The 27,917-nt window shown below is 48.6% G+C and overlaps 1 protein-coding gene across 1 annotated transcript; it reads left to right on the top strand.

Annotated features, from left to right (window-relative positions):
* SLC2A7 (solute carrier family 2 member 7) lies at positions 1 to 27,892 on the top strand. The gene is made up of 13 exons (XM_038747291.1): positions 1 to 118; positions 567 to 676; positions 3,020 to 3,118; positions 5,806 to 5,966; positions 9,036 to 9,160; positions 10,416 to 10,568; positions 14,549 to 14,674; positions 14,900 to 15,087; positions 15,307 to 15,417; positions 18,312 to 18,413; positions 21,927 to 22,002; positions 26,785 to 26,912; positions 27,671 to 27,892. The coding sequence occupies exons 1-13, from the start codon at positions 1 to 3 to the stop codon at positions 27,890 to 27,892; spliced, it is 1,719 nt and encodes a 572-aa protein (XP_038603219.1).
* Positions 27,893 to 27,917: the final 25 nt, after the last annotated feature.

Raw genomic sequence — 27,917 nt, 5'->3', positions numbered from 1 at the left:
ATGGACCACTTCCTGCATAGGCTCATGTCACCCTGGGGCTATGTGGAGCTGACAACTATGGAACCTGGCTTCTTTACCACAGCTGTGGGCATGGCCCAATCAGAGCTCAGGGAGTCTGGTCCGGGGACTGGGATCTCCAGATAGCCCAATGGACCAGTCCAGAGGGGGAGGAGGATTTGCCTAGGGAAGGGCCTGGATTGACCCACTTCCTGCTTTTCTTCAACCTGTGGTTGGAAATGGGCTGGCCCTGCAGTCCTGGAGCAGCCCCCAGAGGCTGGAGTAGCCCGGGCCAGATTGGGAATCCTGGGCCAATAACAGGATTGTAACATGGGTGGTGTGAAACCATTCCTGGAGCCCAGGAATTGGAGCCCTCATCTACTTAAAGCCTTCGTGGTCCTACCCCTACAAGGGAGCAGGAACTAGAGGTGATGACAACCGTCTTTCTATGTGGAGAAGAGTGGCCAAGCTTTAGCCCTGAAATTTCAGGACTGAGAACCTATGCGGAGGAATTGATTATAGTGATGGTGGTTTGCATGGCACCACTCAGGCTCTCTTGTCCCCGTCAGGTGAGTTCTTGCTGGGGCTTATAGGGCAACAAGCAAATAAGCAGGTGGAGTGCAGAACATTGCGAAAAACCCTCAGAGGTGTTCATGAACAGGACCCATATATGGCTGAAGTGACTGTTGCAGAATGCTGATCCTGGGCAGGAGAACAGTGACCCAGCAGGAGTTTCAATCAATCAGTCAATGGCATTCGTTGAGTGCTTATTATGGGCAGAGCACTGTACAAAGTTCTTGGGAGAACACGATACAGTGGGTACAATAGATAGGTAGATATGGTCATTTCCCACAAGGAGTTTATAGTCTAGAACAGAAGATAAACATTAAAGTAAGTTACAAATAGCAGAAATGGCAGGGTGAAAGAATATGTACCTAAGTGCTGTAGGGTTAGAGATACAGTTACTATCAAAACGCTTAAAGATTACAAATCCAAGTGCATAGGTGATGCAGAGGGGAGGGCAAATAGGGTGGGGAAATGAGTTACGGAAGGCTTCTTGGAGCTGTTGTGATTTTAGGAAGGTTTGAAGTACAAAGAATGGTGTCCTTTGGATTTTAAGTGGGAGGGAGTTCCAGGCCAGAAGGAAGACTTGGGCAAAGGGTCAGCGGGGAGAAGACATGATTGAAGTACACTGAGTAGGTTGTAATAGAGGATCAAAGTGTGCGGGCTGGGTTATAGTAGAAGGGTAGCAAGGTAAGGTAGGAAGGCGAGAGCTGATTGAGGGCCTTAAAGCTGTTGATAAGGAAGGTTAGCCACATAAGCCAACTAGCTTTCAGGATTCTGGCTAGGCTGTTCACCTCGTGGATTGCCCCAAGTGGTTCTTGGGTTAGGAACCTTCACCCCTGCTAGTGAAGGTTCTACCATCCTTCCCGTCTCACAAGCCCGCAACCTTGGTGTCATCCTCGACTCCGCTCTCTCATTCACCCCTCACATCCAAGCCGTCACCAAAACCTGCCGGTCTCAGCTCCGCAACATTGCCAAGATCCGCCCTTTCCTCTCCATCCAAACCGCTACCCTGCTAATTCAAGCTCTCATCCTATCCCATCTGGACTACTGCACTAGCCTTCTCTCTGATCTCCCATCCTCGTGTCTCTCTCCACTTCAATCCATACTTCATGCTGCTGCCCGGATTATCTTTGTCCAGAAACGCTCTGGACATATTACTCCCCTCCTCAAAAACCTCCAATGGCTACCGATCAATCTGCGCATCAAGCAGAAACTCCTCACCCTGGGCTTCAAGGCTCTCCATCACCTCGCCCCCTCCTACCTCACCTCCCTTCTCTCCTTCTACTGCCCAGCCCGCACCCTCCGCTCCTCCACCACTAATCTCCTCACTGTACCTCGCTCTCGCCTGTCCCGCCATCGACCCCCGGCCCACGTCATCCCCCGGGCCTGGAATGCCCTCCCTCTGCCCATCCGCCAAGCTAGCTCTCTTCCTCCCTTCAAGGCCCTGCTGAGAGCTCACCTCCTCCAGGAGGCCTTCCCAGACTGAGCCCCTTCTTTCCTCTCCCCCTCGTCCCCCTCTCCATCCCCCCGTCTTACCTCCTTCCCTTCCCCACAGCACCTGTATATATGTATATATGGTTGTACACATTTATTACTCTATTTATTTATTTATTTATTTATTTTACTTGTACATTTCTATCCTACTTATTTTATTTTGTTGGTATGTTTGGTTCTGTTCTCTGTCTCCCCCTTTTAGACTGTGAGCCCACTGTTGGGTAGGGACTGTCTCTATGTGATGCCAATCTGTACTTCCCAAGCGCTTAGTACAGTGCTCTGCACATAGTAAGCGCTCAATAAATACGATTGATTGATTGATTGATTGATTGATTGCTAGCAAAAAGCCCCAGTGGACATTCCCCTACTGGACAAGCTGGAAGCAGTGTGGTCTAGTGGTGAGAGCACAGGCCTCGGAGTCAGAGGATCTGTGTTCTAATCACAGATCTCTCACTTGCTTGCTGTGTGACCTTGCTCAAGTGGCTTAATTTGTCAATGCCTCCATTTGTTCATCTGTACAATGGAGTTTGAATAACTATTCTCCCCTTGAGACTGTGAACTCCATGAGCTCCACGTTGGACATGGGTTTTGTTCAACTGGGTGATCTTGTATCTACCCCGGTGCTTAATACAGTGCTTGGCACACAGAAAGCACTAAATAAGTGCCATGATTACTATTAAAATCCAGATCTTCTGATTCCCTTGGATGAACATTGCTCTCAAGACCGAATCTAGGGATTCAGAAACTAGTAGAATGGGTTGATCCAACTCTCCCTCTGGGCAACCTCAGAGCAGTGGCCCTGGGTACCGTCCAGTCCTGAGGGAGAGAAGAAGTAGATGTGAGAATACTTGGACTGTGAGTGGCTGATCCCATCTGTTACACATGGGCACTAATGTGGTGGTTAAATGTAGTTTTCCGAGAGCCCAGCCTAACCCGATGAAATGTGCCCTCTTTTTTGCAGAGGCTGACTCTGACGCTTGCCCTGGCAACACTGACGTCTGCATTTGGGTCGGCTTTCCAGTACGGCTACAACATCTCTGTGGTCAACACCCCGCACAAGGTGGGCTTGGCTGCTGATGGGACGTGGGGGGGAGTGGGGAAGGTCCACACCTGGTGACACGTGATATTGAGGTAAAGGGAAACTCCAGGCAAGAGGGCTGGTGACCTGCAGTGAGCAGGAACAGCTTCCAAACTGACCGACGGAGTTCTCTTAGACCAAATGGGTTGCATTCTTGCAGAGCTTCTTGCTAACATAAACTCATGCTGTAGTGTCCCGGGTCTGGTGCTGCAGCTTGCACACAACTGTTTATTCCAGTGTATTCATTCATTCAGTTGTATTTATTAAGCGCTTATTGTGTGCAGAGCACTGTAGTAAGCATTTGGAAGAGTATAATATAACAATAAACAGACACATTCCCTCCCCACAGTGAGCTTACAGTCTAGAGAAGCAGCATGGCCTAGTGGCAAGAGCACGGGCTTGGGATTCAGAGGTTGTGGGTTCTAATCCCACTCCGCCACTTGTCTGCTGTGTGACCTTGGGCAAATCACTTAACTTCTCGGTGTCTCAGTTCCCTCATCTGTAAAATGGGGATTGAGACTGTGAGCCCCACGTGGGACAAGGATTTGTCCAACTTGATTATGTTGTATCTACCCTAGTGCTTAGAACAGTGCTTGGCACATAGTAAGTGCTTAAAAATATACCACAGAGGGGGAAGCAGGCATTAATATAAATAAATAAATTACAGATATGTACATAAGTGCAGCGGAACTGGGAGGGGAGATGAGTAAAGGGATCAAGTCGGGGCAACACAGAAGGGAGACGGAGAAGAGTTAAGGAATGCCTAGTCAAACAAGGCCTCTTGGAGGAGTTGTGCCTTGAATAAGGCTTTGAACTGGGGGAAAGTATTTGTCTGTCAGATATTAGGAGGGAAGGCGTTCCAGGCCAGAGGCAGGACATGGACGAGAGGTCAGAGGCGAGATAAATGAGATCGAGATATAGTGAGAAGGTTCATTCATTCATTCATTCATTCAATCGTATTTATTGAGCACTTACTGTGTGCAGAGCACTGTACTAAGCGCTTGGGAAGTACAAATCATCCAAGCATTTAGTACAGTGCTCTGCACACGGTAAGCGCTCAATAAATAAGATTGAATGAATGAATGACCATACAGAGATGGTCCCAGCCCAACAACAGGCTCACAGTCTAGAAGGGGGAGACAGGCAACAAAACAAAACAAATAGACAGGTGTCCATACCATCAGAAGAAATAGAATTATAGCTATATGTACATCATTAATAAAATAGAGTAATAAATATGTACAAATAAAATAAATAGATTAATAAATATGTACAAATATATACAAGTGCTGTGGGGAGGGGAAAGGGGTAGGGCAGAGGGAGGGAGGGGCCGATGGGGAGGGGAGGAGGAGTAGGAGGAGAGGAAAAAGTGGGGGCTCAGTCTGGGAAGGCCTCCTGCAGGTTAACACTACAGGAGCAAAGTGTTAAGGCTGAGTTGTAGTAGGAGAGTAGCAAGGTGAGGTGGGAGGGGGCAAGGTGATTGAGTATTTTTCAAGCCAGTGGTGAGGAGTTTTTATTCAAGCACACTGGGCTGCAACCAAATATGTGTTGCTGGAGGAACGTTCTCATATCTGCCGTTGTGTTCTAGCCAAAGCATGTAGTGAAAACGCACAGGCTAGGAGAACTGAGTATATCTCACGTGGGGCAGCTACTGCATAGTATTCCCACTGATGACCAGTAGCGTGGCCTAGTGAAGACAGCATGGGCCTGGGAATCAGAGGGACCTGGGTTCTAATCCCAACTCTACCACTTGTCTGCTGTCTGACCTTAGGCAAGTCACTTCACTTCCTTGTGATTCTGTTACCCCCAGTACTAAAATGGGAATTAAGACTGTGGGTCCCAAGTGGGACAGGGATTATTTCCAACCTGACTACTTCGTTTCTACTCAGTGCTTAGTACAGTGCCTAGCACATAGTAAGCACTTAACAAATACCATAAAAAAGAGGTGGTTCTGGTTCTGGATGGTGTTGGCTAAAGCAGGCCATGGTAAAGGGTGGGAAGATTTCAGGGACAGTCCCTCAGGAGTTCATTAATGGGATCAGTGACTGGGATTGGGGGCGGGGAGTTTATACTCAGTTCTCCTCTAGTGCCATGGGTTGTGCTTTTGTAAAATCTGTTTTAAGGAAAACCCGTGCTGTAGTACTCAGCCATTCTGATACCAGGCGCCTATGCACAAGCTGCATCTTCTGCCACCAAGTCATGCTGTAACCAAACAGGCTTGGGTTGTTGGACAACTCTGTTAGCAAAGCAGAGTGAAAACCCACGCCGTGGCAGAATTGGAAGGGTCAGTGCCCTGGAGAAGGGCCTTGGTGGCTGGGGTAGGATTGGGGTGACCCGGCCCTCAGTCCCTAGACATGGCCTCAAGGCCCAGAAAGTAAAAGATTGGGTCCTGTGGCAGGGGTTGAGGCACTTGCCAACAATGTCTGAGCAATGCTCACCCCAAATTGCCAGGGGCCAGAACAGACACATGACGGCAATTCCCTGGACACAGTGTGCAAGTGTGCAAGAGATTCTCTCTCAAGGACACAGAGACCAAGTCACTGACAGCAGTGTTGCCCTCATTCTGAAAGACAGTGCTACTGTGTCTCCTCTGGAAGAACTCCTCAGCATATGTATGTGTGTGTTTGTGTGTGTGTGTGTGTGTGTGTGTGTGTGTGTGTGTTTTCCAGGTGATTAAAGCCTTTTACAACGAGACCTACTTTGAGAAGCACAAGACGTTCCTAGACGAAAGCTCCCTGCTTCTCCTCTGGTCTATCACCGTATCCATGTTTCCTCTCGGCGGCTTGCTAGGGTCTCTGATGGTCGGCCCTCTGGTTGATAAATGTGGCAGGTAACTCCAGTCTTCTACCCAGTTGTTTACCTCACGGCCCCCTGCAAGCTTCTGCTTGGCCTGCAGGACTTCCAGCCACCTCAGAAAAGTGGGATGAGAAAGATGCAGTTGAGACTCCTAACCCCCAATTTTGCCAGTCCAATTCCTGCTCTGGATTGCTGCTGCTGCTGCTACTGCTGCTCCGTCTTCTGTCCCTCCTGCTGCTTCTGGTGTTTCTGCTGTTGCAGCTATGGTTTTCCAGGGTATTCAGGGTTCTGGATTGGCTCTACTGCTCGGAGTTGTCTAAAATGTGATAGATAAAGATTATACTAACCCTGCTCCAGAAATAGGCAAGGTTCTGTAGTGCCAAGACCCTTTGTAGCTTTCAGGCAAAGGATTTAGATATCCTTTGTGACTTTCTAGGGCGTGGGGGAGAAGGGCTACTCAGCCCACTTTCCCTCTCTCTACTGCAAAAGAGCAGACTGACCCACAGCTGTTCGGGAAAGTATCCAAGTGGCTTCTGGAACTGTCCTACCCTGCATAGGCATCTAATCTGCATTGATTGAGCCCTGTATCTTGACCCACCTTCATTTCCAGAAGTGAGGCTGCTGGCAGAGTTAGTGCCTGCTCCTGACTGTGAATGCAGTAAGCAAGACCACTGTATAATCAGTCCTCCCTAATAATAATAATAATAATAATAATAATAATATTTCAAGCACTTGCTATGGGGCCAGCACTGCAGTAGGAGATTTGGGGAAAAAAAGATAATCAGGTTGGACACAGTCCCTTTCTTACATGTGGATTACAGTCTAAGGGAGAGGGAGAACCATTCATTCATTCATTCATTCATTCAATCATATTTATTGAGCACTTACTGTGTGCAGAGCACTGTACTGAGCACTTGGGAAGTACAATTTGGCAACATATAGAGATGGTCCCTACCCAACAACGGGCTCACAGTCTAGAAGGGGGAGACGGACAACAAAACAAAACATGTGGACAGGTGTCAAGTCATCAGAATAAATAGAAGTAAAGCTAGATGCACATCATTAACAAAATAAATAGAATAGTAAATATGTACAAGTAAAATAAATAAAGTACCATCCAAACCGCTACCCTGCTGGTTCAATCTCTCATCCTATCCCGACTGGATTACTGCATCAGCCTCTTCTCTGATCTCCCATCCTCCTGTCTCTCCCCACTTCAGTCTATACTTCACGCTGCTGCCCAGATCATCTTTGTGCAGAAACGCTCTGGGCATGTTACTCCCCTTCTCAAAAATCTCCAGTAGCTGCCAGTCAATCTATGCATCAGGCAAAAACTCCTCACTCTCGGCTTCAAGACTGTCCATCACCTCACCCACTCTTACCTCACCTCCCTTCTCTCCTTCTCCAGCCCAGCCCGCTCCCTCCTCTCCTCTGCCACTAACCTCCTCACTGTACCTCGTTCTCACCTGTCCCGCCGTCGACCCCCGGCCCACATCCTCCCCCTGGCCTGGAATGCCCTCCCTCCACACATTCGCCAAGCTAGCTCTCTTCCTCCCTTCAAAGCCCTACTGAGAGCTCACCTCCTCCAGGAGGCCTTCCCAGACTGAGCCCCTCTTTCCTCTCCCCCTCCCCATCCCCCCCGCCCTACCTCCTTCTCCTTCCCACGGCACCTTTATATATGTTTGCACTGAATCCCCATTTTACATAACAGGAAACCGAAGCACAGAGAAGTTAAGTGACTTTCCCAAGATCACAAAGCAGGCAAGTGGCAAAGCCGGGGTTACAATCCCTAAATCTCAGTCCCTTGCTCTTTTCCCTAGGCCAGACCCCTTTGGGAGTAAAAACCACAATAGTCAGAGCCTCTTGGGGCTGGCAAAATGCTTTCATGAAACAGGCTTCTCATGAGTCATTGGTTCCCACCTTGCTGCATCCTCATCATCATCAACACTATCATCGCCATCATCACCAACATCACAATCACAACACCTGCTCCTGTGGGCTCTGCCCTCCTTCCCCAGTCCATTTATCTCTGCTCCACCAGGAAGGGTGATGCCACCAGCAGATTAGGGGGTCAGGTCCAGGGTAAAGTTCCCATTCAGGGGAAGACTGGGCAAAGATTCAAAAGTCAAAGTTACCCAAAAAGAAATCCTCCCCAGTGTGGGAGGTGAGCCCTGGATCCCAGGATGCTGCTGCTGCTGGAAGGAGAGCTTAGGACGGAGGGTAGTGCAAATGGAAGGGACAGGAGGGCCCACTGTGAAGAGGTCATGCAGAGGCTGGTTATTATCTGTGGAAAGGGGTGAAGGGCTTCTGGGGCCTGAAATACCCGAGAGAGAACAGAAATCCAGCTCAGGGCTGTGGTAGGAGAAGGTTTGCAGGTAAATGAGGAGAAAGGTGTTGTCTGGTCCATCCCTGAGGGAGCCCCTCTGCAGGGAGTGTATGCTACCAAGCTTATTATCAAAACTGTAAACCCATTATGGGCAGGGAGTGTGTCTGCTAATTCTGTTGTATTGTACGCTCTCAAGTGCTTAGAACAGTGTGTTCTGAAGATAGTGAGCACTCAATAAATGCCATTGATTGATCCATCTGATGATGGTTGGTGGCACCATTTCACCGAGGCCACTTTCTGTAGTGCGTTTTTTGTTTTTTTAATGAAATTTGTTAAGAACTTACTATCTATCAAACACTGTTCTAAGCACTTGGGTAGATACAAGGGAATTAGGTCAGACACAGTCCCTATTCTGCATGGGGCTCACAGTCGTAGTAGGAAGGCAGAACAAGAGAATTGAGGCATAGAGAAGTTGTGACTTGCCCAAGGTCAAACAGCAAGCATGTGGCAGAGCTGGGATTAGAACCCAGAAACTCTAACTCCTAGACCCATGCTCTTGGCTTCAAGGCTCTCCATCACCTCGCCCCCTCGTACCTCACCTCCCTTCTCTCCTTCTACAGCCCAGCCCACACCCTGGCCATGACAACTTCAGCCCTAGAATTGTGCCCAGGGTGTCTACCCCAACCGGCTCCTTCCTCAGGACAGGCCTCAGTCCCTCCGAGCATCAGGGCCTCTCCCTCAGTCACCCCACAGTCGGGCCCTTTGCTCTCTCTGCAGAAAGAGGACCCTGCTGATCAACAACATCTTCGCCATCGTCCCTGCCATCCTGATGGGAACCAGCAAAGTGGCGAAGTCGTATGAGATGATCATCTTCTCCCGGGTCATTGTAGGAATCTGTGCAGGTCAATGGCTCCGCCCAAGCAGGGCCAGGGGCCTGAATAGGGCTAGCTTGGAAGGTCAGGGGAGCTGTAAATGATTTTTGTCCCCTTGCCAAATGCAATCAGTTCTGCTTGATCCTGATCCTCCTCAACCACTCGGCTGCTTCTGATGCCGTGGACCACGCCCTTCTGGGTCTCCTCTTACTTCCCTGTCTGCTCCTTCTCAGCCTTCACTTCCCACACCTTATTGTGGGTATCCCTCAAGGCTCAGCTTGGAGTTCCTTTCACACCCCCAGCTGGAGTTCATCCACTCCCATGACTTTAATTACCACCTCTTTTCAGATGACTTCCAATCTCCCTCGCAAGCCCTGCCGTCTCACCCCCACTAATTTCATGCCATTTCCTCTTACCTACAGGACATGGATGTCTCCCTAGCACCTCAAGCCCAACATGTCCAAAACTGAACCTTTCATCTTCCCTTCCAAATCTTGCCCACTCCCTTCCCTTCCCAACACAGTCTCTGTCTGTCTGTCTCTGAAGCCCAAAACCACAGCATTCTCATTGATTCTACCTTCTCGTTCAAGTCCTGCATTCATTCTGCAGCTCAGTTCTGTCAAGTTTTCCTCTACAACATTTCCAAGACTCTCCCTTTCTTCTCTGTCCAAATGGCCACTGATCCAGGTGCTTGTCATATCCCAGCTGGACTATTGCATCCGCCTCTTTACAAGTCACTCTGTGCCCAGTCTCTCTGCTCTCCAGTCCATTCCTCACTTCACTGTCCAAAGTATTTTCCCTCTCCTCCAAAGCCTTCAATGATTACCTTTTCCTTCTAGACTGTAAGCTCCTTCTGGGCAGGGAATGTGTCTACCAACTCTGTTATACTCTCCCAAGACCTTAGTACAGTGCTCTTCACACAGTAAGCACTCATTATATACAACAATAGTTATCAAATGGATCAATCAGTGGTATTGATTGAGTGCTTACTGTGTGTAAGCTCTGTACTAAGCTCTTGGGAGAGTACAGTATAACAGAGTAACTGCCCAGATTGCTACAGATAATTCTCATCCTCCCTTGGTAAAGACAAGGGTCTTGGCCCAAACTGTCAGTGTCCTGGGGAAGGCCCCTGAGGGGGCTTGGAGTGTTGTCCAGGGAAGGTTGAGCTAGCGTCACTTGGAAGCTTGGATCGAGGTCCCAGCTCCAGGACAGAGCCCAGGGGTCTGATTCATTGATACCCTCAGGATTGATTCACTACCTCTCTGGATTTTGTTCTCCCTGGCAGGTGTGGCCTATAGTGCTCTGCCCATGTATCTGGGAGAGCTGTCCCTGAAAAATCTCAGGGGATTGCTGGGAACAATGACAGAGGTCTTTGTCATAACTGGAATCTTCCTGGCACAAATTTTCAGCCTTGAGGCAGTACTGGGGACCACAGCAGGTAAGAGAAAGAGTTGTGGGGTGGAGGGAGGACATCTGTGGGGCTGACCAGCAGTGACCAGCGCTGCTCGGGAAAATGTTTGGAACATTACTCGAGGAATTCATGCACTGGACAGGGCTGTGTCCCAGCTTCATGGGAGCATGGTGGAGCTGGGCATGAACTATTTTCCCAAGATAGAACCAGAGGGGAAACAGAATGGACTAGTGGATAGAGCACAGGCCTAGGAGTCAGACAGAACTGAGTTCTAATCCCTGCTTCGCCACTTGTCTGCTGTGTGACCTTGGGCAAGTCACTTAACTTGTCTGTGTCTCAATTATCTCATCTGTAAAATGGAGATTAAGACTGTGAGCCCCATGTGTGACAGGGACTGTGTCTAACCTGTCCTACCCCAGTACCTAGAACAGTGCTTGACACATAGTAAGTGCTGAATAAAATATCATCATTACTATTATTATTACTAGGAGTATCTGGCAGGGGTTGGGGGAGGCAGGCTGTTGACATTTTTTCCAGAAGTGGGCAGGGGAGGGAAGGGAGACCGTGCCAGTTCACCCAGTTCTATAGCATGATGGTTGTGTTCTCACCAAACCCACCATCAAGGAAAACTCATGTTTGAGAGCCCTAATCCATTCCCAACCCTCTTGAAGTGGCAGGCCAAGCCCAAACATGCCGTTCCCTATTTCCTAAATAACAATAATAATATTTGTGGAATAATAATTGAGATCTTTGCTAAAACTTTACTATTTGCCAAGCACTGTGCTCAGGCTGGGGTAGATACAGGATAATCAGGCTAGTTACAGTCCCTGTCCCACATAGGGCTCACAGTCTAAGAAGGAGGGAGAACAGGAATTGAATCCCCACTTTTATAGAACTGAGGCACAGAGAAGTTAACTATGGTTACATTGTGCCCATGGGAACACAACAGCCAAGTGATGGAGCCAGGGTGAGGACTCAAGTCCCTGGATTCCCAGTTCTGTGCTCTCTCCATTAGGCCATGCTGGCTCTCAACAGCATTCTAGCCAACCAAGGTTTGAACAGAATTCTGGACAAAATGCACATTGTGCTAGAACTGAGTGGATTGACTTTGTAATGAAAGAGCTCCCAGAGCTCCAGTCACTACAGCAGGCCTGACTTGGAATAGTGGTGAGGCATCATGAGGCGGTATCATTGTCACGATTCCTAAGACAGGTGATGCCATCACAATCAGTCAACCAGAGCCAGTTGGCATGAAAATATAGCTCACCAGGGGGTCTCCTATACAGCTGTTGGAGGTTTATATGATTATTATTATGGTATTTTGTAAGCACTTATTATGTGTCAAGCACTGTTCTAAGTACTGGGGTAGATACACTCTGATATGTTGTTAACAAATCGATCAATTAATAATAATAATAATGGCATTTGTTAAGCGCTTACTATATACAAAGCACTGTTCAAACCCTGGGGTGATACAAGTTGATCAAGTTGTCCCACGTGGGGCTCGCAATCTTAATCCCCATTTTCCAGATGAAGTAACTGAGGCTCAGAGAAGTGAAGTGACTTGCCCAAGGTCACAGAGCAGACGTGACGGAGTTGGGATTCGAACCCATGACTTCTGACTCCAAAGCCTGAGCTCTTTCCACTGAGCCACGCTACTTCTCTCAATCGTATTTATTGAGTGCTTACTGTGTGCTGAGCACTGTATTAAGCGCTTGGGATGGGAGAGTTTTTTGGGGGGTTTTTAGTATTATTTGTTTAGCACTTACTATGTTCCAGGGAGTGTACTAAGCCCTGGAGTGGATACAAACTAATCAAGTTGGACACAATATAGCTCACAGTCTTAATCCTCATTTTAGAGATGAGGAAACTGAGGCACAGAGAAGTAAAGTGATTTGCCCAAGGTCACACAGGAAACAAGTGGTGGAGCCAGAATTAGAACACTGGTCCTTCTGATTCCCAGGCTCGTGCCCTATCCACTAGGCCACTCTGCTTCTCAGTTTCTCTGCAGAGTTGATGATGATGATGATGATGATGATAGTGATGGTATTTGTTAAACACTTTCTATGTTTCAAGCACTGTTCTAAGCACTGTGGTAGATGCAAGCTAATCAGGCTGGACATAGTCCCTGTCCTACATGGGACTCACAGTCTTAACACCCATTTTACAGATGAGGTCACTGAGGCTCAGAGGAGTTAAGTGACTTGCCCAAGGTCACACAGCAGACAAGTGGCAGAGCTGGGATTAGAACCTAGTTCCTTCTGACTCCCAGGGTAGTGCTCTATCCATCAGGCCATGCTGCTTCTCAGTAGCACCTGCCCACAAGGGACTTAAAGTCTACAATTTAGGTTTCCTCAGTTATATTGCTGAGCACCACTCTCATTCTAAGTATCCATGGGGTTAGTCCTCTACAGTGGAGTAGCAGATGACAGGGGTGCTCAAGTACTGTACAGAACCTTGGCACTTCCCTTTGCTCACTCTCTCTTTGAGGGGCTTTCCTGAAGGCCCAGTTCTCCCAAGTCTAGACTCTATAGAGTGTAAGCTCATTGTGGGCAAGGAGTGTGTCTGTTACACTGTTATATTGTACTCTCATTCATTCATTAAATCGTATTTACTGAGCACTTACTGTGTGCAGGGCACTGTACTAAGCGCTTGGGAAGTACAAGTTGGCAACATATAGAGGCGGTCCCTACCCAACAACGGGCTCACAGTCTAGAAGGGGGAGTCGGACAACAAAACAAAACATGGGGGCAGGTGTCAAGTCAACCGCTTAGTACAGAAAGTGCTCAGTAAAAATAGTTGACTGACTGACTGGAGGCAATCAATAGCACCTCCTCCAAGAGGCCTTCCCAGACTGAGCCCCTTCCTTCCTCTCCCCCTCGTCCCCCTCTCCCTCCCCCATCTTACCTCCTTCCCTTCCCCACAGCACCTGTATATATGTATATATGTTTGTACATATTTATTACTCTATTTATTTATTTATTTATTTTACTTGTACATATCTATTCTATTTATTTTATTTTGTTAGTATATTTGGTTTTGTACTCTGTCTCCTGCTTTTAGACTATGAACCCACTGTTGGGTAGGGACTGTCTCTATATGTTGCCAATTTGTACTTCCCAAGCGCTTAGTACAGTGCTCTGCACATAGTAAGCGCTCAATAAATACGATTGATTGATTGATTAAGCACTTACTATGTGCAAAGCACTGTTCTAATAGTATTTACTGAGCACTCACTGTGGGATAAGAACTATACTGAGCACTTTGGGGAGTACAAGTAGAGTCTGAGAAGCAGTGTAGTCTAGTGGAAAGAACAAAAGCCTGGGAGACAGAAGACCTGGGTTCTAATCCCAGCTCTGCCCCTTGTCTGCTGTGTGACTTTGGGAAAGTCACTTCACTTCTCTGTGCCTCAGTTCCGTCATCTGCAAAATGTGGGTTCAATACCCTTACTCCCTATTGCTTAAACTGTGAGCCCCATGTGAGACCTGATTATCTTGAGAAGCAGCATGGCTCAGTGGAAAGAGCACAGGCTTGGGAGTCAGAGGTCAGGGTTCAAATCCTGATTCTGCCAATTGTCAGCTGTGTGACTTTGGGCAAGTCACTTAACTTCTCTGTGCCTCAGTTACTTCATCTGTAAAATGGGGATGAAGACTGTGAGCCCCCCGTGAGACCACCTGATCACCTTGTAACCTCCCGAGCGCTTAAAACAGTGCTTTGCACATAGTAAGTGCTTAACAAACACCATAATTATTATTATTCTTCAAAAGAATTAGAAGTCATGAACCCTGCCCTTTATAGGCTTTGCAGTCACTGGAGGATTCTGAAGCCAGTGGATTGCCAATTTGTTAAGAACTTCTGGTTCTTAAGACAGGAAAGGGCAAATTCAGGATGGATTTGGCAGTTTCCACAAATGGGGCTCTTGAAACTGGCAAGTTTTAGTCAATGTAACTTTGGAAGTATGGTATTCTAGAGACAATCTAGAGACCGAGGTGTTTTAATCTCCTCAGGGTGGCCCGTGTTGCTAGCGATCACAGGCATCCCAGCAGGGCTGCAGCTGCTCTTCCTGCCCTTCTTCCCCGAGAGTCCCAGGTTCACGCTGATCCAGAAGGGAGATGAAGAAAGAGCCCGACAAGGTACCACTACCCTGGGAGGGGAGGGGAGAGAGCTGATTCATCCACCAGTATGGGCAGCTGTAGGGGAGGTACACAGAGTCCACCATCCCACGGTCCTCTCGGCAGCCTTTTGGGCCACTGGCGTGGGAGGACTCCTGGCTGAGGGACTCCAGGTCCAGCAGACCATGGGCTGCCCCGGTGTGGCCTGGCTTGTGTTCTCAGCCTCTGGCTCCTCCTTTCCTGCAGATTTACAGAAACTGAGAGGCTGGGATGATGTGGAGGATGAAGTGGAAGAGATGCACCTGGAAGAACAAGAGGAGAAGGCTGAGGGACGTCTGTCTATCCTCAACCTCTTCACTTTCCGGTCCCTGCGGTGGCAGCTTATCTCCATCATTGTCTTGATGGCCGGCCAGCAGCTGTCGGGGGTTAACGCGGTGGGTGCGGGGTCATCCCGGCGGGGGTGGGCGGGGGACATGGCCCTCCTGCATTTGGTCTTGGGAGTTCGATAGGAACCTTCTCAAGGGAACTAGAGACCACCCAGGGGCAGCCAGGACAGAGCCAATGGTTCTTAAAGTCTTCAAACTGGTGTCTTGGGTCCTTGGAGTTTCACTGCATCGGTGGTTTCTCCTAATGCTGCTGGGGTCTCGTTGCAGATCAACTACTACGCAGACACAATTTATACCAGCGCGGGTGTGGATCCTGCTCACACTCAGTACGTGACCGTGGGGGCTGGCATCATCAATATAATTATGACGGTTGTCTCGGTACGTTCCTCTCCTACTTGGGAACAATTTCCTGCCTGGATTCTCCTAAGCCCTTTTCCTCACTCAGTGGCCCACTAGGGCCCCCATGAAGTTGATTCCAAGACAGCAGGGCAATCCTCTTCTCCCTCTTCCCCCAGACCACCGAAAATCTGGGAATCTGATTTCGCCCCTACCCCCACCTTGCCCTCACCTAGCTCTGGAGGGCAGTAAGCGGAGCAGAGAACTTTATTTCCTGGCTCTCTGAACCCCACCCTACCCCTAGGGACCTCAGAAATCTGTTAGGCAATGCCACAGAGAGGGGGTTGCCATGCTGGAGATGGGCAAGAGAGACAGACATTTCAGGTCATTCAGGTTCATCTTCCCTATGGGGGCGGTGGCAGCAGAAGCTGGGGTCTGTGCTCCACTCTGGGGAGGGCCAACATCTTAGAGAATGAAGGACTTTGGGTGCCATCTGAACAACTCCAGGGCAGGTCAATCAATCAATCAATCCATAATACTTAAACAATCAATCAATCATATTTATTGAGCACTTACTGTGTGCAGAGCACTGTACTAAGTGCTTGGGAAGTACAAGTTGGCAACATATAGAAATGGTCCCTACCCAACAGTGGGCTCACAGTCTAGAAGGGAGAGACAGAGAACAAAACAAAACATATTAACAAAATAAAATAAAGAGAATAGATATGTACAAATAAAATAAATAAATAAATAGAGTAATAAATATGATGATGATGGTGATGATGGCATTATTAAGCGCTTACTATGCGCAAAGCACTGTTCTAAGCGCTGGGGGGGATACAAGGTGATCAGGTTGTCCCACGGGGGGCTCACAATCTTAATTCCCATTTTACAGATGAGGTAACTGAGGCACAGAGAAGTTAAGTGACTTGCCCAGAGTCACACAGCTGACAATTGGCAGAGCCGGAATTCAAACCTATGACCTCTGACTCCCAAGCCCATGCTTTCCACTGAGCCACGCTGCTTCTCCTGTGTACAAATATGTACAAACATATATACATATATACAGATGTTGTGGAGAAGGGAAGGAGGTAGGGCAGGGGAGATGGAGAGGGAGAGGAGGGGGAGAGGAAAGAGGGGGCTCAGTCTGGGAAGGCCTCCTGGAGGAGGTGAGCTTGTTGTGCCGAGAATCAGCGAGTGAGACCCAGGTAGTAATTTAGAAGTGGATTTTATTAGCGCGCCAGGCACCCAGATCAAGCAGCCCCGATCAGGGGTAGGGCCGGAGTTTATAAAGGCACAAAACGCAAGGCTAACGGTCAGGAGTTGCGAATCAGTGGAAAGTTTACAGAAACAGAGGCTTGCAATTGGTTAATTTTCGCTTGGGGTCATAAACGGCCCTGAACAGGGTGGGGGAGGGTTTTTGTCAGGCAGGTCAGGGTGGGGGAGGCCTTTTGTTAGGCAGGTTTTGTGGCGGGAAGTTTTGGCGGGCATTCTTCTTCCGTGAAGAAGGGTGTACAAAATGGGGGGAGGAAGGGATGGGAAAACAAAGTGGAGATCAGACAAACCCGATCACAACAAGCTCTCAGTAGGGCCTTGAAGGGAGGAAGAGAGCTAGCTTGGCAGATGTGCTTGTGCTTAATGAGCACAGACTGTGTGCAGAGCACTGGGCTACATGCTTGGGAGAGTCCAGAAGAGTAAAATAGACCCAGTTCTTGAGCAGGAAACTCAAGAATGAGGAGTTCTGAGGTCCTCAGAGGGTGGTGCAGCCTGTGGCATGCCCACCAGTGTCCACTCAGGCCATCACACTGGGGATTGCCAGGGGATCCTATCACTGCCAAGACAGGCTTGATGCCTCTTGGATGAGCAACACATCTGAGTGGACAGCCTTCTGAGTTGTTACTACTATTATTATCATCATCATCATTATATTTGTTACGCATGTACTAGCATTGTATTCAGTGCTGGGGTAAGATTAAAACTCTGAGCCCAATGTGGGACAGGGACTGTGTCTAACCCTATTACCTTGTATTTACTCCGGTGCTTAGTACAGTACCTGGCACATAGTAAACACTTAACAAATATCACAGTTATTATTACTATTATTATTACAGGATAATCCGGTCAGTTACAATCCCTGTCCCACCTAAGGCTCATGGTCTAAGTAGGAGGAAGAGCAGATATTAAATTCCCATTCTTTAGGTGAGGCAACTAAGGCACAGAGAAGTTAAGTGGGTGACTCGCCCAAGGTGTTACAGCAGACAAGTAGCATAGCAGAAAAGAAGCATGGCTCAGTGGAAAGAGCACGGGCTTTGGAGTCAGTGGTCATGGGTTCAAATCCCAGCTCCGCCAATTGTCAGCTGTGTGACTTTGGGCAAGTCACTTAATTTCTCTGGGCCTCAGTTACCTCATCTGTAAAATGGAGATTGACTGTGAGCCCCCTGTGGGACTACCTGATCACCTTGTAACCTCCCCAGTGCTTAGAACAGTGCTTTGCACATAGTAAGCGATTAATAAATGCCATTATTATTATTATTAGTATAGCCGGGATTTAGGACCCAGGTCTTCTGATTCCCAGGCCCGTACTCTTTCCACTAAACCCCACCCCTCAGGATGACCCTGTGAACTGGAAACACAGAGCTTCAAAAGCCAGGGAAGAGCCCAGGGGAGCTGTGCTCTGGGCTGGAGTGGTAAGACAGCCCAGGGGCAGGGCCCACTGCCAACATGCTGATTTAAGTGCCCAGCCTGCCAGGGTTTCCCGATTGGGCTTTGTTGAATAGTTATAGACCTAAGGATATTTACTGAGGGCCCTTTGGGTGCAATACACTGCTGAAGCTTGAAAAAGCACAAGTGTCCATTACCCGCCTGCAAGGAGCTTGCATTCTATACAATGTAGCCCAAATATAGCATTTCCCCCACTTCCTCTTCTTCCCTTGCAGGCTTTCATCGTGGAGCTGTGGGGGCGGAGGACCCTGCTTCTGGCTGGCTATGGGATCTGTGGCATGGCCTGTGCTGTTCTCACGGTGGCCCTCCTCTTCCAGGTCTGAAGCATCCAACTGGGATGCAGGGCTGGGCTGGGGCAGGGCCAGGCCCCAAGTGGAAGGAAGCCTAGCAGGGCCTTCCCTGACATCTATCATGTGTCAGCTCCTTGGGACAGAGGCCCAGCCTGGGGTCACCTGGGGGACCCAGGACCTCAGGGTCAGTTCAGGCTGGCCCTAAGCCTAACCCAGCTGGACTTGAGCCTTGCGTGGTGGGCCTTCCGGGCCTCCTCTCCCATCCTGGGGCCACAGAGAGCTGCGGACCGGAAGGTTCAGCACCTCCAAACCCAAATTTGGAGTCCCTTAACAGAGGTGTTAACAGACTTAGGGTCAGTGGCCACCCAAAGCAACACCTGACTTCCCTCTTTGTAGGGGACCTCCTGGGCCGGTTTCTGGTGTGGCAGGTCCACCAGCTCCATGTTGTGACCAGATCTGGGTCAAACCCACAAAAACAGAAACTGGGATGGGACTGAGGTGGGGTGGGGAGGGGGTCCTGGGGCTGAGCTGGGGCTGGGCTGGGCCTGCTCCAGTGGGAACCAGTTTGAGGTTGGGGGGCACTCTGGATTTCCAGCCATTTATACAAGGCCAGTTTTCCAAGCCCCAGCAGACACCCTGGGCTTTAAGGCAGCATTACAAACAGTTGACCAACCCACAAAATGACTCCAGCCTGCCTTCTGCCATTCAGCTTTTCAGCATGAATCCTTCTTTGTCTTTAGTGAGCAAGTGAGCTACTCAAGGCTTTTTAAGGTCGCAATATCAGCCCTCAGGCTCCAGTCCCTACTAACCCTGTCCTGTCCCGCCTTTGACGGGGCTTTGATTGTAGCCTCTGGCCTCAGACTCACCCTAGTGAGAACCTTCATGTGTCCACGGAAGCAGAGCCGAGCTGGCCATGGCCCTAGGAATCATGGAAGGGTTTTTGCAAACTGGCTCAGGGTTGGGAGTAGCTGCCAAACTGTTTCTGGGGAAAATCTAATTGTGGGCTGAGAACGTACCTATCAACCCTGTTATAGGGTGCTCTCCCAAGCACTAGGTACAGTACACTTGCATGCAGTAAATGCTCAATAAATACCACTGATTGATTGATTAATCTGAAAACTTTGTTCCCAATTGTAGAAAGCAGATGGGTTCTTTTTAGGAAGAGCAGGACTCCTTTTCCCTTTCCTGGTTCCCCATTGCCCTTTCCACCCAGCATATCAATCATTCAATCAATCTTATTTACTGAGTGCTTACTGAATATGCACAGCACTGTATTATGCATTTGGAAGAGTACAATATACCAGAGTTGGTGGGCACAATGAGCTTACAGTTTAGAAGGGAAGACGGGCGTTTGTACAAAAAAAATAGACTACAGATATGTATGGAAGTGCTGTGGGGCTGAGGTGGGGTTGGTGAATAAAGGGTGCAAATCCAAGTGCAAAGGTGACAGAAGGGAGGGGGAGTTGAAGAAATAAGAAGAACCTGTATATATGTATATATGTTTGTACATATTTATTACTCTATTTATTTTACTTGTACATATTTATTCTATTTATTTTATTTTGTTAATATGTTTTGTTTTGTTGTCTGTCTCCCCCTTCTAGACTGTGAGCCTGCTGTTGGGTAGGGACTGTCTCTATATGTTGCCAACTTGTACTTCCCAAGCGCTTAGTACAGTGCTCTGCACACAGTAAGCACTCAATAAATACGATTGAATTAATGAATAAGGGTTTAGTAGGGGAAGCCTCTTGGAGGAGATATGATTTTTAATAAAGCTTTGAAGGTGGGGAGAATGATGGTCTGTTGATTATGAAGGGGGAAATGGGGAGTTCCAGGCCAGAGACAGGACATGAGTGAGGGGTCGGCAGTGAGATAGATGAGATTGTGGTACAATGAGTAGGTCGGCATTAGAGGAGCTAAGTGAGTGTGCTGGGTAAAATAGGAGGGGACAAGGTGTATGAGTGTTTTAAAGCTAATGGTAAGATGATGTGGATGTGGATGGGCAACCACTGGAGGTTCTTGATGAATGAAGAAACATGGGCTGAAGAGTTTTGTAAAAAAGTGATCTGGAAAGCAGAGTGAAATATGGACTGGAATGGGGAGAGACAGGAAGTAGGGAGCTCAGCAAGGAAGCTGTTGCAGTAATCAAGAAGGAATAGGATAAGTGCTTGGATCAGCATGATAGCAGTTTGGATGGAGAGAAAAAGGTGAATTTCAGTGATGTAGTGAAGGTAGAACTGATAGGATTTGGTGATAGTTTGAAGAGGATTGAATGAGAAAGATGAGTCAATAATGCCATTGTTAGGGGCTTGTGAAGCAGGAGTATAGTGGTGCTGTTTACAGTGAGGGAAAGTCACAGGGAGGACAGAGTTTGGGTGGAAAGATGATGAGTTCTGTTGGGACATGTTAAGTTTGAAGTATTGGTTGGACATCCAAGTAGAAATGTCCCAAAGGCAGGAGGAAATGTGGGACTGCAGAGGAGGAGAGTGATCCAGGAAATCATCAGCATAGAGATGGTAGGTGAAGCGATGAAAGTGAATGAGTCCCTCAAGGGAATGGGCACAGAGGGAGAGTAGAAGGGGACCCAGAATTAAACCTTGAGGGCCCCCCACAGTTAGCAGGTGGGAGGCAGAGGAGAAACCTGTGAAGGAGACTGAGAATGAACTGACAGAGGAATAGGAGAACCAGAAGACGACAGTGTCAGTAAAGGCAAGGTTAGATTATGTTTCCAAGAGAAGGGGGTGGTTGACAGCGTCTAAGGCAGCTGAGTAGTCAAGGAGGATTAGGATGAAGCAGAGGTCATCGGATTTGGCAAGAAAAAGAACACTCATAATCTCTCAGAGGGCAGTTTTAGTGTAGTGAAGAGGACGGAAGCCAGATATGAAGGGGTGACATGCATATAACTTGCAGCCTAACCCAGTTCTTCTAACAATAACAATCCTGTTGTGGGCAGGGATTGTCTCTCTTTATTGCTGTATTGTACTTTTCAAGTGCTGGGTATAATGCTGTGTACACAGTAAGCGCTCAATAAGTACGATTGGATGAATGAATACTTGTGGTGTTTGTTAAGCGCTTACTATCCATCAAGCACTATGCTAAGTGCCAAGGTAAATACAAGATAATCAGATCAGACTCAATCCCTTTCCCACATGGGGCCAACAGTCTCAGGGGGAAGGAGAACAGGTATTTAATCCCCATTTTACATATGAGGAAACTGAGGCCCAGAGAAGTTAAGTGACTTACCCAAGGTCATCCAGCAGGCAAGTGGTGTAGCTGGGATTAGAATACAGGTCTCCTGTCTCCTAGGCCCATGTTCCTTTAACTAGGTCACACTGCTTCTGGAGACAGTGCTGCTTCTGGTACTACCATTGAGGAGCGAACAACCCCACCCTCCACACCCCACAACTAAACAACATGACTTCCCAGTCGGCTAGAGCTGCAGACATTGCCCCATTCCAGGCCCCCCCCATTCCAGCTTTTCCCTTCTCTCGGGGCCTTTCCTTCTCCAAACCCTTTCCACCATTCTGACTCTCCCCACAGAGCACGGTCCCTGAGCTGAGTTACCTCGGTGTCATCTGCATCTTCTTCTACATCGCTGGACACTCTATTGGGCCCAGTAAGTGTCTCTGAAGAGGCATTTTTTTCTTCTTTTTCTTCTTTTTTACGGTCTTTGTTAAGGGCTTACTAGATGCCAGGCACTGCACTAAGCACTGGGGTAGATAATAATAATAATGGCATTTGTTAAGCACTGACTATGTGCCAAGCCCTGTTCTAAGAGCTGGGTGCGGGGGGCGGGGGGGAGATACAAGGTGGTGATGAGGTTGTCCCACGAGGGGCTCACAGTCTTTATCCCCATATTCCAGATGAGGTAACTGAGGCACAGAGAAATGAAATGACTTGCCCAAAGTCACACAGCTGACAAATGGTGTAGCGAGGTGGAGGTGGGGGGTTGCAAGCTACCCCAGGGGAAAGGGATTGGAGGCCCAGTTGTCCCTGCTCAGGGGCCTCTGGAAGTTTGTGTGAATGGATAAAGGAACCACTCTGATCAGGTGGACCCAGGCATCCGGAATGCTCCCTCAGCCACACCTAGGACCTTCACTTTCCCAGAAGGTCTGATTCTCAACCCACCCCCAGCCCCACAGCACAACTGTCCATATCCTTTTACTCTGCCGCTCCTCCTACCTGTCATCATCATCATAATAATAATTATGGCGTTTGTGTAGCTGTTACTATGTGCCATGCACTGCACTCAGCACTGGGGTGGATACAAGCAAATGGGTTTGGACACGGTCCCTGTCCCACGTGGGGCTCACACTCTCAATCCTCATCTTCCAAGTGAGGTAACTGAGGCCCAGAGAAGTGAAGTAACTTGCCCAAGTTCACACAGCTGACAAGTGGTGGAGTAGGGATTAGAACCTATGACCTTCTAACTCCTAGGCCCATGCTTTATCCATTGAGCCATGCTGCTTCTCTATTTATTTCTATCTCTGTCTCCCCTACTAGACTGTAAGCTAGATGAGGGCAGGGATCATGTCTACCAACGCTGTCGTATTGTGCTCTCCCAAGGGCTTAGCACAGTGTTCTGCATACAGTAAGCGCTCAACAAATACCACTGTTGGATTGATTGGTTGAAGCAGAGACCCACAGGGTTGTCGCCTTTGATACAGAAGCGACCCTGATGTCCTTGCCAGAATGGCCATTCACCCTGTTTCACACAGCTCGTTGTGGGCAGGGAATGTGTCTGTTTATTGTTATATGGTACTCTCCCAAGTGCTTAGTACAGTGCTTTGCACACAGCACTCAGTAAGTACAATTGTATGAATGAGCACCAGATAGCTCTGGTTTCAGCTGGTTTGTTACGTGGCCTGAGGCGCCTTGGTTTCCCATGTTTTCACTTGAAGCGCAGTCCTCCCTCTGCCTCTGCTCCAGCCGTCAAGACTGGGGGCTCAGAAACGGTGCCTGTGTACCCATGGGTCTGGGAGCAGAGGCTTTGAAATGGGGGAGGAAAAAAGAGAGGCTGTCAGGAGCCCCCCTCCCCACAACACGCTTCTAACTTCTGTAGATTTCCACAAAGAACCTTTCCATGGGCCCTTAACCTTTTTTTATCATACTGGTTAAGCACCTACTATGTGTCGAGTGCTGTTCTAAGCACCGGGGTAGATTCAAGATTATCAGATTGGACACGGTCCCTGTCCTATATGGGACTCACAGTCTAAGTAGGAGAGAGAGCAAGTTTGGAATCCCTATTTTACCATTGAGGAAACTGAGACACAGAGAACTGAAGAGGGCTTACCCCAGGTCAATCAATCAATCCATCAATCAATCGTATTTATTGAGCACTTACTGTGTGCAGAGCACTGTACTAAGCGCTTGGGAAGTACAAGTTGGCAACATATAGAGACAGTCCCTACCCAACAGTGGGCTCACAGTCTAAAAAGGGGGAGACAGAGAAAAAAACCAAACATACTAACAAAATAAAATAAATAGAATAGATATGTACAAGTAAAATAAATAAATAAATAAATAAATAAATAGATTAATAAATATGTACAAGCATATATATATATATACAGGTGCTGTGGGGAAGGGAAGGAGGTAAGATGGCGGGGATGGAGAGGGGGATGAGGGGTCATTCAACAGGCAACTGGCAGAGCCGGGATTAGAACTCAGGTCCTCTGACTTCTAGGCGGGTGCTTTTTCCACAGGGTCATACTGCTTTTCTTAAATTGTCATTACATTATATAACCTGGACAACCTATGTAACACAAACAAATGTCTGCTGTTTCCTGGTCAGAAAGGGGCGTCTTTAATGTCATTAAAGACCATCCTGACCCTCTTCTGCCACTCTTTTTAGGAAAGGAGCCTCCCAATCAATCAGTTAATCAATGATAGGGCCCAACAGGGCCTGTCCAACCAAAACAGGGACAATCAATCAATCAATTAATCCTATTTTTAACAGGATTTGTTAAGTGCTTACTATGTCCCAGGCAGAAGGCTTAGTGGAAAGAGCCCGGACTTGGGAGTCAGCGGATGTGGGTTCTAATCCTAGCTCTGCCACTTGTCTGCTGTGTGACCTTGGGCAAGCTGCTTAACTTCCCTGTGCCTCAGTTACCTTATCTGTAAAAAGGGGTTTAAGACTGTGAGTCCCACATGGGATAACCTCATTACCTTGTATCCACCCCAGCACTTAGAACGCTGTTTGTCACATAGTAAGCGCTTAATAAATACCATAATTATTATATTTGTTATTACTAAGCATTGGGGAATATACCAGGCAATCAGGTGGGACACAGTTTATTCATTCATTCAATTGTATTTATTGAGTGCTTACTGTGTGCAGAGCACTGTACTAAGCACTTGGGAAGCACAAATTGGCAACATATAGAGACGTTCCCTACCCGACAATGGGCTCACAGTATAGAAGGGGGAGGCAGACAACAAAACGAAGCAAGTAGACAGGTGTCAATACAATCAGCGTAAATAGAATTATAGGGCTCACAGTCTCAATCCCCATTTTACAGATGAGGTAACTGAGGCACAGAGAGGTTAACTGACTTGTCCAAGGTCACACAACAGACAAGCAGCAGAGCCGGAATTAGAACCCACGCCCTTCTGACTCCCGGACCCATGCTCCATAATAATAATAATGGCATTTATTAAGTGCTCACTATGTGCAAAGCACTGTTCTAAGCGCTGGGGAGGTTACAAGGTGATCAGGTTGTCCTTCTTGGGGCTCACAGTCTTCATCCCCATTTTACAGATGAGGTAGCTGAGGCACAGAGAAGTGAAGTGACTGGCCCAAAGTCACACAGCTGACAATTGGCGGAGCCGGGGTTTGAAACCAAGACCTCTGACTCCAAAGCCCGTGGTCTTTCCACTGAGCCCCGTTGCTTCTCTATCTACTACTTGTGTGCAGTGTTCTGTAGTCATGAGCCTTATTATACTATACTACTACTAATGGCATTTATTAAGCGCTTACTATGTGCAAAGCACTGTTCTAAGCACGGGGGTAGAGACAAGGTAATCAAGTCGTCCCACGTGGGGCTCACAGACTTAATCCCCATTTTGCAGATGAGGTAACTGAGGCACAGAGAAGTGAAGTGACTGGCCCAAAGTCACACAGCTGACAAGTGGCGGAGCAGGGATCTGAACCCAAGACCTCTGACTCCAAAGCCCGTGGTCTTTCCACTGAGCCCCGTTGCTTCTCTATCTACTACTTGTGTGCAGTGTTCTGTAGTCATGAGCCTTATTATACTATACTACTACTAATGGCATTTATTAAGCTCTTACTATGTGTAAAGCACTGTTCTAAGCGCAGGGGTAGAGACAAGGTAATCAAGTCGTCCCACGTGGGGCTCACAGACTTAATCCCCATTTTCCAGATGAGGGAACTGAGACACTGAGGTGACTTGCCCAAAGTCACACAGCTGACAAGTGGCGGCGGCGGGATTTGAACCCATGACCTCCGACTCCACTGAGCCACGCTGCTTCTCTATTCTTCCTCCTCCCAACTACTTCCCGACTCTCCCGGCTGGTCAAACCCCTAGGATTAGTCCAACAGGATCTGTGTTTTCAGAGTCCAGTTTTTCCACCCTGCCCACCAGGATCACTTTGGGTTCCAAAGGCGTGCGGCTGGGAGTCGGGCCACCCTGCCGCTCCGCGGAGCCGCCACTAGAGGGCGGCACAGGCCCGAAGTACGAAGCCGGAGTTGCCCAGCGGCCCCCTCTGGCGGCCACGAAAAGGAATGCTGATTTCATCAATCGTATTTATTGAGCGCTTACTATGTGCAGAGCACTGTACTAAGCGCTTGGGAAGTACAAATTGGCAACATATAGAGACAGTCCCTACCCAACAGTGGGCTCACAGTCTAAAAGGGGGAGACAGAGAACAAAACCAAACTTACTAACAAAATAAAATAAATAGAACAGATATGTACAAGTAAAATAAATAGAGTAATAAATACGTACAAACATATATACATATATACAGGTGCTGTGGGGAAGGGAAGGAGGTAAGATGGGAGGGGATGGAGAGGAGGACGAGGGGGAGAGGAAGGAAGGGGCTCAGTCTGGGAAGGCCTCCTGGAGGAGGTGAGCTCTCAGTAAGGCCTTGAAGGGAGGAAGAGAGCTAGCTTGGCGGATGGGCAGAGGGAGGGCATTCCAGGCCAGGGGCATGACGTGGGCCGGGGGTCGATGGCGGGACAGGCAAGAACGAGGTACGGTGAGGAGATTAGCGGCGGAGGAGCGGAGGGTGCGGGCTGGGCTGTAGAAGGAGAGAAGGGAGGTGATGCAGGAGGGGGTGAGGTGATGGAGAGCCTTGAAGCCCAGGGTGAGGAGTTTCAGCCTGATGCTGATTTCCCACTCAAGGGTTGTGCTCGCCCCACCTTCCCTCCCACCAGGTCCGGTTCCGTCCGTGGTCAGAACTGAAATCTTCCTGCAGTCCTCCCGGCCGGCCGCGTTCATGGTGGACGGTGCTGTGCACTGGCTCACCAACTTCGTGGTGGGGCTGGTGTTTCCCTTTGTCCAGGTGAGAGAGAGAGAGAAAATGTGTGTGTGTGTTTGTTTGCAGGGGGAGTGGGGTGGGAAGCCTGGGCCAGGGTCACTCCAGGCCTGCTTCAAAGAACCATCGAAACCCTAGCCCTCTCCAGCCCCAATACCCAATGGGCTGAACGTTTAGCTGTCATTTTAGCAGACAGCTTGATCTCCAGATAGTCTGTCCCCAGCCTAGTATCCATCAACTTTGTTATTTTGTACTCTCCCAAGCACTTAGTACAGCGCCCTGTACACAGTAAGTGCTCAATAAATACCGTTGATTGATTGATTTGGGGCTGGCTGCTTTTACATCTGGTCTGTTTTGTTTTTAGAGCCCAGCCCCACCTCCCCGTCTCCAGCCCCTGACCCCTGCCCACTTCACTTTGCCAGGGCTCCTGCTGCCCAGTTCCATGGCTTGGGTGTGGAGCCAGAGATCATACAGACGTAAGAGGGTAGTGTGACAACTCTGGAAAAAGCGTGGGAGTGGTGTGGGGATCTTTCCAAGATAACGTTTTGGGACTGGTGAAACCGCCACATATGGCGTAGGGGATGCCATCTTGTTACACTGAATGCCTGGGTAATACTTGTGAAGTCACATGTATCTCTCTTCCATTTTCCACTAGGGTCATTAGTGGTCACCCTATTGTTGCCCCATGGTCAACTGCTCAGGGTCCCTGAGGTCCCACAGCCTGGACAGGAGGGACCAGCAACCCCACTCCCTACACCCCCTCTCTTCTGGTTCTGTCTCCACAGGAGGGCATTGGCCCCTACAGTTTCATCATCTTCACCGGTATTTGCCTCCTCACTGCCCTTTACATTCATGTGGTGATTCCCGAGACCAAGGGAAAAACTTTCGTGGAGATTAACCGGATTTTTGCAGAGAGAAACAAGGTTGAGATCCCAGGAAAGACTGAAGGAACAACAGATGCCAGACCATCTCCTCCACCTCTCCCATCCAGGGAAACAGCCTTTTAGCTTGACAGGTTTGCAGACCGGGAAC

This window comes from Tachyglossus aculeatus, chromosome 5, assembly GCF_015852505.1.
Source record: "Tachyglossus aculeatus isolate mTacAcu1 chromosome 5, mTacAcu1.pri, whole genome shotgun sequence".
Lineage (NCBI taxonomy): Eukaryota > Metazoa > Chordata > Mammalia > Monotremata > Tachyglossidae > Tachyglossus > Tachyglossus aculeatus.
Note: the sequence above shows the minus strand (reverse complement) of the source record. Positions and strands in the feature narration are given on the sequence as shown.

Coding starts and splice junctions, on each gene's coding strand:
- SLC2A7 (XM_038747291.1), top strand. CDS start 1: ATGGACCACTTCCTGCATAGGCTCATGTCACCCTGGGGCTATGTGGAG. Junction 119..566: donor ATCAGAGCTCAGGGAGTCTG/GTCCGGGGACTG, acceptor TGTCCCCGTCAG/GTGAGTTCTTGCTGGGGCTT. Junction 9,161..10,415: donor CATTGTAGGAATCTGTGCAG/GTCAATGGCTCC, acceptor TCTCCCTGGCAG/GTGTGGCCTATAGTGCTCTG.